This window comes from Callorhinchus milii, unplaced genomic scaffold (genome assembly GCF_018977255.1).
Source record: "Callorhinchus milii isolate IMCB2004 unplaced genomic scaffold, IMCB_Cmil_1.0 Scaffold22, whole genome shotgun sequence".
Lineage (NCBI taxonomy): Eukaryota > Metazoa > Chordata > Chondrichthyes > Chimaeriformes > Callorhinchidae > Callorhinchus > Callorhinchus milii.
Genome location: NW_024704763.1, coordinates 1,328,483 through 1,341,215, shown reverse-complemented (window position 1 = coordinate 1,341,215; position 12,733 = coordinate 1,328,483). Strand labels below are relative to the sequence as shown.

The 12,733-nt window shown below is 41.1% G+C and overlaps 1 protein-coding gene across 3 annotated transcripts; it reads right to left on the bottom strand.

Annotated features, from left to right (window-relative positions):
• Window positions 1-322: 322 nt before the first annotated feature.
• On the bottom strand, window positions 323-11,496 carry skor1b (SKI family transcriptional corepressor 1b). 3 transcript variants are annotated; one of them, XM_007910034.2, is made up of 10 exons: window positions 11,445-11,496; window positions 8,414-10,221; window positions 6,656-6,752; window positions 5,791-5,907; window positions 4,701-4,772; window positions 2,675-2,749; window positions 1,926-2,000; window positions 1,402-1,452; window positions 1,215-1,280; window positions 323-461 (listed from the first exon to the last, which is right to left on the bottom strand). In XM_007910034.2, exons 2-10 carry the CDS (start codon window positions 10,199-10,201, stop codon window positions 364-366), a joined length of 2,439 nt encoding a protein of 812 aa, XP_007908225.2. In that variant the 5' UTR covers window positions 10,202-10,221; window positions 11,445-11,496; the 3' UTR covers window positions 323-363. The 3 variants fall into 3 exon arrangements, with proteins under 3 accessions (XP_007908225.2, XP_042198982.1, XP_042198983.1); XM_042343048.1 differs by having other exon boundaries at window positions 2,675-2,746; XM_042343049.1 differs by lacking the exon at window positions 1,402-1,452.
• Between the last annotated feature and the right edge of the window lie 1,237 nt (window positions 11,497-12,733).

Below are 12,733 nucleotides of genomic sequence, written 5' to 3'. Positions count from 1 at the left end.
ATTGCACATAGCCACTTACTTAATCTTATGGACAATATTTTTTTAAATAAGTGGACATTAAATTCAGACAGGTAGATCCGTAATACTGAAACTCAAGTCAGCGATTTTATCTTTGTTTTTCCCATATAGAAAATCCGGTGATTAGTCCATCCAATGGATATTCACAACCTCCATGTGTTGGTGAGGGCACATTTGACCCATTGCATGTGGTCAATTCGCTCGCTGCTATCTGTGTCTCTCCAGCTTGGGTGTTGGCTGATGTGTGTAGGCGAGGTGTTTGTATTTACAGTTCTGTAGTTTGTCTGTCTGTCCGTCTGTCTGTCCGTCTGTCTGTCCGTCAGTCTGGCCCCTGTCTGGCTCTGGTCACTGAGGCAGGAGAGGTGGCTTGAAGGAACAGTTGCCAGTGCAGTGGCGAGGAGTCAACATCTTACACGAGAAATGGTGTAGAGCATCGTGTGCTTCTGAGGTGCAAAACACACACAGGGGACAATTACACAACTTGCTTGTTCATCTGTCCCCAACACTAGCGCCCATTCCCTCCTCCTCTCTCCCTCCCTCGTGACTCACCCATTACTCTAATAAAGCTATTATTAGTATTAGTATTATTAACTGATTAATCTAGTCCTCCTCCTCTCACTCACTCGCTCATTGACACCAATAAAGCTATTATTATTATTATTAATACAGATATTACTTGCGGGTTTTATGCCTCTACGTTCAATCAATCGATAAGTTGAATTTTTCATCGTTTTAAAATCTGCCCCATGACTGCCCTTTATATCATATATATATCTATTTTTGTTTTTTTATATATAAATATACACCCAGTTCCTTTCTCATCTTTAAATGACTCGTTCTATCACACACAGAGTCACCTACATCTCAAGATTGCAATTAATTAATTAACTGGATCCAGGATTTCAATTACTTTTTGTTGGCTTCAACCTTAGTCCATTTAACTTACCTTAATTTAACGCCCCCCCTCCGCCCCCTTTTCTCTCAAATTAACACGGTGTCTTTTCTCCCCAAACACTCAATCTATATTTTTCCTGTTCCTTCAAGTCTGATCTGACTTGAAGTCACTTCTTTGTAACAGCCTGAGCTTTAATCTATGTCCACGTTCGCTATGAAGAGTTAAACTGCATCCCTCTCTCTCACCCACCCACCCCCTTTCCCCCCTCAAAATAGATTATTATAACGGGAATAAACTGTACCTTTTAACTTCTGTTGGATGGCGTAACGCGCCTTTCTCTCTTGGTCCAACTCGTTGCATAATGTGTCTGTCCAATAAAAACATACCCAAATCGTTAAGTGTGGCTGTTAGTAGTCAGGACATCTTAGCAGCAAAAAGTTGGTGAACTTTAATATTTTAACAAAAATACATCTGTAAAAGTCTCTCACCTCCCAACCCCAAACACAAGTCAGCTCTGGGTGGGCAGATCAAATAAGGTCCTTATAATAAAACAAATGATTAGACTATTATTTAGGCTCAAGGTTCTGTGCTTGTGCAAGCTACAAATTGTGCTGAATTTCCAGTTGAAAATTAAAGCAAAGTTAAGCACTACTTCGCAGGTAATTTTACGCCTCGATTTTTAATTTAGACAACACGGAATTGCAGTGGTGGGGAGAGAGAGAGAGAGAGCGGTTCAATCAACTCTCTGTAATGATGCCTTCAAGCCGTTTTGTACATGGGATTGAGAGGCGAAAGCTAATCAGCCCCTCGTCTGCCCAGAGAGAGATACACACACTCACACACACACAGACCAAGGCAGGGGTTTGCAATAACAAAAAGGTCAGCGCGATTACAAGGGGAAATATTAAACAAATAATTTAACTGTAAGTTGCTTAATGCTTGGTTGAGGCACTCAATGAAGGGTGTTCAGATCAGGCCAGTAAACAGGAACATGTGATTTCATTTTTTTTACCTCTAACGATTTGGAGTTGTTGAACCATTTCTTCTCTGTAAGCCAATTCCCTCTTCATTTGATCCTGAAAACTGTCTGCAATAAGAAGTAGGACAGATTTCCTAGTGAATATTTATTGACACATTTTCCCTACTTTCATCCAGAATAGACTCGATGGGCCGAATGGCCTCCTTCTGTGCTTGTCATTTCTCTATGATCCTATTCTAATAGATTTTTTTTTAAACATACAGTTTTTAAAAAAAGGTTTCCTCTTAACCTTGACTGTTAGATTTAATCTCAATTAATGAAAACATCCCTCTCCCTCTCTCTCTCTCTTGCTCCCTCTCTCTCTCATGACTTGTAATTCCGTTTTCTTTTCCCTTTTTTCAAAGATAGCGGTTAATTGCTTTTTTAAGTATTAAAAGTTAATATAAAAATTAATTTATAAACCCTGAATTGGATTAGTAAAGCGGAAGTGTATGAGCACATTTTTAAAAATGTAATTGTGGCCAATTACAAAAAGACTTTTTCATACTAAGTTACAAATAAATATAACTATGGTCATCTATACATATAAATAAATATAAATAACCTATAAATAAATATGGTAATTGTAAAATTGTGCTAATTTGGTAAGTGTACATTAAAAGTGCAACAGATTTAATCTGGTGTAGCATTGGTTGTACCAATGACTGGGCTGTTCCTAATGCAAATCTTCCTGAAAGTCTTCAAGCATAAAATATACCAGAATCGGGGTGGCTAGAACCTACCTTTCAGACTTTGAAATTCCCTCTCCAGTTTCTTCCTCAGGTCCATTTGTTCCAGAAGTAATTTTTGTAATTCTTCTGAAATGGGAATGTGGGAGCGACAAAGAGGGGGAGAGAGAAATGGTGGGTGTTATATACAGTATATATAGTGATTAGGTTAACACTGAGACAAACCCTAACCCATACGTTGAATGGATTATAATCAAATTATATATTTTAATAATTATAATAACAATCTTTGCATTTGATACAGCGCCTTATGACATCTTCAAGACGTCTCAAAGGGCTTCACAGAATATACTGTAAAGTAAATTGACTGTATATTTTGTGGGCGAGTGTGTACACGTGTTTAGTTTGGTAATTGGGGTCCTGACTTTTTTTTAATATCACTCTCTTAAATTTTGTATAATTTTAAAGCCCATTTTAGATGCAGGGAAGCGACGATCACATTCAAGTGACGTGTGTTCTTCGCAATGGTCCTGTTCATTGTCTGGTATACTGTATATTATATATTTATTACATATATAATTAAGGCAACTTCAGTAGTTTATTCAACTATAATGCATACTGCAGTCTCATTAGCTTCCCGACCTCCCCACAGCGCGTCTCCTCACTCCACCAATAGCGCACATCTCTCTCTCTCTCTCTCTCTCTCTCCCACATGTTCGCTATTGACAGCGAATGCGCTGCACACAATTATACAACCTTAGGGATCTGCGATTCCCCGGTGGCGCTTAAGTAAACGCCAGTTTGTAATTATATACAACAGACCCGAGGTGTTCCAGGCAAATAATAATAATAATAAAAAAGCAACCTCGATTCACAAAATCCCAACTCGACAAGTCACCCAATGGACATTGATTTATAAAGCAAAACTCCCACTGTACTATATCGCCAAGTCTCTCTCTCTCACACAAAATATTTTTACACTTGACCTGGATGTTTGGAGTGTTAAACGTGCTCACCGGGTTAGCAATAATAATAACAATGCTTGTATTTGATATTATTCAATATTATTTAAAATATTATTAAATGCAAGTATTATGATTATTGTTATTATCATCATCTAGTTTATTTGCAATTCTAACCAAACCAGACAATTGGGATTTTCATCCAGAAACAAACCCGTTGCCATAATCACACACTGACCTGTGAATGTGGGCACTTTAGTAAGTACAGCATTCCCTCATGTAAATGACTGCTTGTTATTTCTGATCTGAAATGTAGGTTACCATTTCTTATCGCTCCCTCGATAATAGTTATGTAAGTGTTTTTGGTTTTCTGGGTTTAAAAGTTATCTAAAAATATATTTAATAAAAAAATAAAAACAACTCAAATAATTTTACCTTTTAATTAATTAATTCGTTCAATTTCAATTCAACTTAATCCGAATTGACATCTTTTTGGGGGGAAGGTGGTGGGAGACGCCTCTCTCCATCACTTTGTGCCTGGATACATTAACGACTATATCATGTAGTATTATCCGTGTTATATATTATTTTACTTTAAATAAATACACTCGCGCCTCTTGGATTCTGCTAAACAGCGTTTGGAGAGATCTGTGACTCAATTAATCAATATTTTTTTAAAAAAAGCTTAAAACAGCGTCTGCACCGGTGATGAGAAACCGTTTTCAAATCCATCTTCAGTCACTTACGCAGTTGTGTTTGTTCAACAAAAAAAAATCAAGAAAAATGAACGATTTACGAATAATTGCTTCAAGTAAAAAAAACATACAACTAAATTAGCCATGCAAAATTGCAAAAAAAAACTATCCTAGGAATTCTAATTGTGCACAAAATACAGTCAATTTACTTTGCAGTGTATTTTGTGAAGCGCTTTGAGACATCTCGGAGATGCGATAAGGCACTATACCAAATGCAAGGATTATTATTAATATTATAAATATCAGGCAGACACTGGCACTCCCAAGTCTCCCATGTTGCTGGGTTCCATTGCTGAGATGATAAATGAACACCATACAGTCATATATAAATACATATAGATATATATATACACACATACACACCTTTTGTCATGTTCTCTATGTCTTTTTCCACCAGTTGGGTCCTGGGGGTATCCAGTCTTAGAACATCTTCACCTACGGGAAGAGCACAGCAATATAATAATAATAATCCTTGCAATTAATACAGCACTTAATCACGTCTTCGAGACGTCTCAAAGCGCAACACAGAATATACTGTAAAGTGAATTGACTGTGTATTTTGTGGGCGAAACGCAGCAGCCAATTGCGCACAGCAGCGGCCCCGCAAACAGTCGTGGATTGAGTGAACAATTTTTTTAATTTATTTTTTATTTTCGATGGATTAAATATAAATGGATCACTTATTATTCCGTAGGTCGGGTATATAAACAGTTGAATCAAGAGTATGACAACTCTATCATAAAAATCACACACACACACACACACACGTGGCGGATCAGAAAGTCTGTGAGAGCTAATTCCTCAAGACGGGAGGGGGATATGTATCGTTGGGATAGACCTTACTGTTAGTGCTGTCATGACTTGGCTTAGCTGGCACCTGACCTGCCCAGAACACACTAAATAAAATAAGTTCGGAAAAATACTGTCTGTAAAGTTTATGATCGAGAGCGTCAGATATAGCAAGTGGCAAGTTACGGCTTTTAAAAAAAGAATTGTGTGAAATAAATGTTTGTTGGAGTGTTGTGCAACACTGCCCGCAGCTTCTCAGAGAAAACTGATGTAGAAAATAAAAATAAAAATGGACATTTAGTCATCGTCAACCGTTTGAAGGTGGTGGAAAATGGTACATGCAATGCAAAGGCTCAGACACACACACACACACATATATATATACACACACACAGACATAAACACAAACACACACACATATATATAATCCTTACCCATTTGAGATGCATGTATATATATTAATAATAATAATTCTTGCATTTGATATAGCATATATGTGTATATATATATGAAACGAGTAAGGATTAAACATATATCTAAAATCCTATACATATATTATATATGTGCACATGTGTAAGGATTATGTGTGTATATGTGGATCATCCAGTGATGGCTGTATTGTAATGATACTGATGGTTGGTTGGGGTTGGGCTCAGACCCTCACCACGCTCAGTGCTTCCCGAGCCCTCCTGCCCCGGGTTGCTCTGCTCCTGATAGGATTTCCTGGTTTCCAAATCTTCCGCCGCCGCCACCACCACCGGATTGTCATCTTTACCTAAATCTGAAATACAATAAATACAGGAAACCCGCGTTTGAGAAGAAGCGAAATAAAGAGTGGCCCCAACTCACTCCCCTCTAATAGTACGGGGAAGATGCATGTGTATTATATACAAATGATATATATTCTTACCCATTTGATATATACAAACACATTACACACACACATGTAGATATATATATATATATTATATTTCTATACGTGTGTGTGTGTGTGTATATAAGTCACATTAGCGGTTGGGGGAATTGTCCTGATCTGTCAAAGCAGCTCGTTTATAAAACTATTTATAAAAAATCTCAGGTCACCTCAACCAACACAGACACAAACAACATTCAAAACATCCAGGTGAAGTCGCTCAACCGCAAAGGGTAATTCCCTGAAACCTCTCTTCCGCACAATAAATGGTGGCAATTGTTCGTCAGCTTTATCAAGTCCAAATTGTTTCGTGACTATTAATTGCAACCAGCTCTAAATCCGTTGGCATATCTTTATTTTAAAAGCAAAGTTTCCCTTATTTCTCAAATTATTTCCTGGCAGCGTTGTTACTCTCCACCTGAAACACACTCTTTCCTTCTCAAGTTTGGAACTCTATTAAAACAGTGATCATTTTCTCCCCCTCCCCTTCTCCCCCTCCCCTCACACACACACACACACAAAGGGGGTTCATCTACCAACACCCAGAAAAGTTCCCTGTCTTGTGTAAAAATTAGACGAGCTATGCTTTGGGGTAGGATAGCCAGATGTTAGTTACCGTTTGTATCTGTGTCACACAGGTAAGTGGGAGCCAGAATCAGAGTAGAAGGAGTTTTCAATGTGTGTAGATGCCCTTCATTCTCATGTGAAAATACCTGCAGGTAAATAAATAACGAGAGGGAAATGAGATGGCTTTTTAAAATCATTTATTATTAACATTATTATTATTATTATTATATTATTCAGATTAATAATGCTGACATTTGATATAGCGATTTTTTTCACAGCGGTTGGGACGTCTCAAAGCGCTTCACAAGATTTTCCTGTCAAGTGTAGTGACTGTATTTCGTAAAGGGGGGGGGAAGGGAGGCAGCAGTCACTCATAAGGTAGCCATCGGGAATTAACAATTTTATCGCGGGGGGGGGGGGGGGGGGGGGGGGGCTGGATCCCGGATCCCGAGAGAAACTCCCTTCTCTTTAATGTTTAATATCCACTTGAACTCATAGAGTTTCACCTCTTCTGATTCTGGAAGGGTCGACACCTTGGACGATGCAGTAAACCCCCCCCACACACACACACACCACTGCACGAGAGTGTCAGCCTGGACTATATAAGATCAAAGTCCCAACATGGGGGGGTGGGGGGGGGTTGAACCCACATAACCTTCTGCCTCAAAAGGCGGAGAGAGAGTGCTACCAATTGGAGACAGGCTGACAATTTTACCCAACGATAACCCTTAAGACACGTCAACAAGAGATGACCCCCCCCCCCCCCCACCACCACCACCTCCCACCACCCAAACAAAAAACATCCACAGCGACCCAATCCCAACCCTCTTTAATTTATTTGCAATACAAACATGTCATGTCCAGGAGAGGCAATGAGGGTTTTCTTTTAAACTGAAAATAAATTGACAAATGTTTTTGACCCAGTAACAAGGAGTGGGTGTGTGGGTGTGTGTGTGTTTTACACCAGCACTGACCTGAAGTCCCCAGCCGCTATTAAAAATCTATTTGCGCCCCTCGGATTTAATAAATGCAATTATGGGCATTTGAAGGAAAAAAAAATCACTCAAATTAAAAAAAAAGAGAGCAAGGCAGACATCACAAGAGCACAGAGCCGCTCACTCACTCACTCACTCACTCGCTCACTCACCCTCTCACCCCCACACGCTCTCTCTTTCTCTCTCTCTCTGTCTCTCACACATTTTCTCTCTCACACTCTCTGTCTCATTCTATCTCTCTCTCTCTCGCACACACACGCACACACAGTTTCTCTCTCTCTCACTCACTCTCTCAGTTACATTTCAGCTGCGTTCAAGGAGCGCTCCCCTACAATTTAGTTAATTACACGGATTTCAATGCGCCTTTGGGTGATTTTTTTTTGTGGAATTGTTCACTTTGTTGCTCGTAAAATGCGCCATGTGATAAACTCCTCTCTCCGCATTCTGGGCTCAGCCGTTTCTCTTTCCCCCCTTTTAAAATAATTAAAACAAAACAACCACAATATAATTTTTCAATGCAAATAAGAAGTATTCAGCATCCCTCCCTCCCTCCCCCCCCCTCCCTCCCCCCCCCCTCCCTCCCCCCCCCCCCCCCCCTCCCTCCCTCCGTCCCCCCTCCTCTCTCTTTCTCCCAACCAAATAAATATTGGGCGGTAATTTCGTTTCGGAACGGGTTTAGAAATTGGTCCACAGTCTATTCACTTTACAGTATATTCTGTGAAGCGTTTTGAGACGTCTCGAAGACGCGATAAGGCGCCATATCATCAAATGCCAGAATTATTATGATTGTTATTATTGATGGATGGATCTACCTCATGGCTTTTGCTTTCCTCTAAAGCCTTCTCGCTCTCCCTCACATCGCCCACCGCCTTCTCGACATATGTTGCTGCTCTTGGGGTGTCGGCCCGGTTTGTGGGTGACTCGTGTGTGGGTTCCGGATTAACGGGGGGATCTTGATGTGGGGTTTCGGGCTCTTGAAGGTTCTCAACGGCCTGTGGAGAAGCCTCATCTTCTGGGCATCTGTTGGATTCCACGTCCACCTCAGGCTCTTCCCCATCGCTCTCCGCCTCGGGAGACACGGACCTAAAACTGGAACTCTCGCTCATAAAATCAGGGGACACATACCCGGGCCTCGCCCCATTATACACCTCTCGGTTGCCGTACAGTTTAGCGATGCTCTCGGCATCTTTGACCACAGGTCGGAAGGCCGAGATGTAGTTGAGCTTGCGAGGAGTCAAGGATATGCCCTCGATGGACCTGGCCTCATCTCCAGACCTGTCCTCCTCGTTTCTGGAGTGAGTACTCGAGCATCTCTCACTGTCCACCAAGCTATCTTTGGGTGTGTTGGTGCTCCGGTCACTTTGCTCTGAGACATCCATCTCACTCTGCCTGGCGTTCAGGGCTTCACCCACTTTGGCTTGGGTCGCCTGTGGGTAGGGAGGCACCGGCAGGTTGCCCGCCGTTGGCCAGAACATTGGGAAGGATGGATAGACCGCGTCCTTGCCTCCCGGCCAGAACACGCCAGGCAGGTTCCCCTGTTTCTGTTCCACCACTGAGTTGTTGTCATCCTTCTTCTGACACAGCCCGAAGGCCGGGAATCCGTAGGGATGTGGGAATATGGGGGGAGGGATCTTCTGGAGCATCCCAAAGCCCTTACTGGGCACCGGGATGACCGGATAGCTCCTCAAACCGGCGCCCAAGTTCAAGCTGCGACCTTCCTCCTCGCAGCGGAGGGCTTTGTGAGGGATATCTGGGTTCCTGTGAGGGATGTTGCTGGTTCCTTGGGGTTTCAGGTTAGAGGAGTCCCTGGAGCTGTGGTGGTGGTGGTGGTGAGGGAGAGTCCTTTTGCGGCTCCCCCCATTGAACATGGCCTTCACATCTTCCCAAGCATGAGCCAAATAGTCACTGGGACTCTTGTCAGACAGCTTGAGGTGTCTTCGCCAGGAATTGAAGTTAGCCGCGTCTGGTTGGGTATACTTAGCCTCGGCGACTCTGTGAGAATGGAAGATGAATTTATTGGGAGAAAAATACATATTACAATAGGTACATTTGATGCACTTGGCTCGAGAGCTGTTGTACCTGGCGGGGATGAAGTTGCCACGGCAACCCCAGGCGCACTCGTGGGACACATCGAATGCAAAATTCTCGGGCAGTTTGGGGGGCGAGTGCTCGCCCAGAAATGACTTGCAAAGCCTCTCGGCTTCCCGCTTGGTGATCATGCCACATCTTCGGGAGGAGATAGGCATGGCTCCCGCCCTGCGTAAGATCTCCAGTTGGACCGGGGTGCACTGCACACAGGTGATGCCTAAGGCTACCCTCCTGTTGTGGATCTCGTTGTAGCTGTAGTGTTTGAGCAGGGTGTTGGATATCTGAGCCAGGCACAGTCTCTCTTGGCCGTCTATCACTAAGGAGACAATGGGCAGCCCGTACAGGATGGCTTCGCCCACCGTGTTGGGTTTGAGGTTGCTAGAGCCGGGGGCCAAGTGGTGTTGGTGTTGTTGTTGTTGTGGTGGTTGGCTGTAAGGTTGGAGTTCTTGCTTGGAATTTGTGGAGGACACCGCGTCGTTCACTACTCCCAGCTGACTGGAAATTTTCTCCATTCCGAGTCTTTGATGCAAGTCTTTAAGGGAGAGTGAGGGGGGGGGGGGTGGGGGTGGGGGTGGGGGGAGGAGGGAGGGAAATATATAGAGAGATTTTTTTGAATGCATTACAATATTTGCAGAAAGAAATTATTTTGACAACTATTTTTCTTCCCCCCACCCTCCCCCAAAAACGTCTTTGGTCAATAGAAAGTATGGGGGGGGGGGGGAGAGAAATACATATAGCGGGAGCTTTTTTTTTAATGCATTACAATATCTGCAGCAAAAATTACTTGGTGAACTTTTTTTTGCAAAATAAAAAGTCTTTGATCAATGGAAAGCAGGGAGGGGGAATATAGACAGAGCGTTTCTTTAAAAAAATTGTAAATGCATTAAAATATTTGCAGAAAGAGATGACTTTGAAAACTATTTTTTGGCAATTAAATGAGGAAAAGGCAAGACAACGCACAGAAATCAACTGCAAAATGATTAACGAATAATGCCATGTTTTCTTAGTTTATTAGTAAAAATGATAATAAATAGTAATCCTTGCATTTGATATGATATTCACCGCGTTAACAGCGTGAATCCGGTAATTAACACAGCGAATCGGGCCCTTTTGCGGAAATAGAGACAGACAGAGAGAGAGAGAGAGAGAGAGAGAGAGAGAGGCGGAAAAAAAGAGACTTTTGCAATTTTGCAACGGATTAGAGAAAGAAACGCGATTTTATTTTAAACTGGGTATTAATTTTTTTAAAACCGAAAAAATACATATATTTACCCAATTACCCAATTCCTCTCGTTCCCCCAACAACCAAAATGAAACACGTCGTGTTTTACCTTTTATCAGCTGACTTTGGATACTCTAGTTTTAAATTTACAATATTTCCACACAAACACAAACACACACACACAAAATAAATAACAATCGTTGTTTTTTTCCTTGAAAAAGCAAGTGGAGTTTTTTTTTAAAAAAAACCAAATGACACCTTTTCCCCCTCTTTATTATCTATCTCCTGTTACAGCTCAATTCAAGCTAAAACACACACAGACTGGGGATTTGGAATGATTGTATTTAATGCAAACACTTTCCCCTCAATTTAGCAAGGAACCGTCCCATTTTTGCATTGATTTATCGCCATTAATAACAAAAATTAAAAAAAATTAAGTTGTAATTTAAATGTAGATTTCAGAGTCGCAGTCAGGTGAAGGATTTCTCCTCTGTCCCAGCGCTTTGGGCTGAGGATATCACAGTCCTACTTACCTGTATGGTTTGGTTTCAGAGCGCGAGAAGACCTTGTTTTCTGATCCAAGTTCTAGTCTACGTTAAAAGGGAGGAAATAAGAAAAGAGGGTGGATTTTAGGCTCAGATGCCTTTCATCGCAATTGTAACAATCAAAATCGCAGTTTTAACTTCAATTAATTTCAACTCAGAACATTTTCATCTTAAACTGCAATCCTTACCCCGATTCGCTAAATGTATTTAATGCAAACACACACACACACCCAGAGAGGAGAGACAGGGAGTGTGCGTGAAGCATTCACTGATGTTACTGTAAGGATTATTACGATCAATTAGTAATTTACATTTCAGTGCTGTTTGTTAAAAATCAGAATTTAATCCAAACAGAGAGAGAGAGAGAGAGGGAGAGAGGGAAGGAGAGGAGAGAGAAAGAGAGAGGAGAGAGATAAAGTATTCACCGATGTTACTATCAGGTTTTTTATAGCCAATTAGTATTTAACACCTCACCGCTAGTTTTTATATATATATATCAGATAAATTAATCGGTTTAAAAAATCTGAAATTTATGAAAGCTGTTTATAACCTTTTTCAAATTTAAGGATTTTTTTAAAAAAAGTACGGTATGTATATACACATATATATTTAATAAAATAAAATACGTTTACGCCTCTACCTCTAAACGGCACAGAGGTAATATCCGCACTGATACCTATCCTGACGGGGATTAGCGGGAAGGTTATTTGAGTAAACAGTAAATAGGTAAATAATTAACTCGTAAACAGCACAAGAATACTGGGAAGCGGCGGAATGAGTTTATCGAAGCATCAGAGAGATTTAAATATAATTACACTAAATATCACAGTAAGGCACGATATCAGAATGGTAATACAAGTGCAGTACAGTGTCCCATACTTAAACTCAGGCGAAACACGTTAGCACCTGAGAGAGAGAGAGAGAGAGAGAGAGAGAGAGAGAGAGAGAGAGAGGAGAGAGAGACAGAGAGTGCTAACGAGAGAGAAAGAGAGAGAGAAGGTAATATATAAACGTACCTTTTTTTTAAATAAAATGATTTTAAAAAATCAGCCAACAACGTTCACCAAACAAAGTTGAGGCGAGAACTGAAATAATTTTCCTCCGATCAATTTTTTTATATAATATATATATATATTATATATATATATAAAAACCCTATTCCGCCGAGTTGCAAATTGTAATTCTATCTCGTCCTTTGAAAAGCTTCCCCCCTTGTATTATTTTGGGGAGGGATGGAGTGAAGGAGGGAGGGAGGGAAGGAGGGGTTTGGTTTGGTG

What these genes read in the sequence shown, in the direction of transcription:
- skor1b (XM_007910034.2), bottom strand. Translation starts at nt 10,201, where the DNA reads ATGGAGAAAATTTCCAGTCAGCTGGGAGTAGTGAACGACGCGGTGTCC. An exon ending in AGGAAAGCAAAAGCCATGAG is followed by an intron (nt 6,753 to 8,413) that starts GTAGATCCATCC and finishes ATTTACCTGCAG; the next exon opens with GTATTTTCACATGAGAATGA. An exon ending in GGAATTTCAAAGTCTGAAAG is followed by an intron (nt 2,001 to 2,674) that starts GTAGGTTCTAGC and finishes TTCTTATTGCAG; the next exon opens with ACAGTTTTCAGGATCAAATG.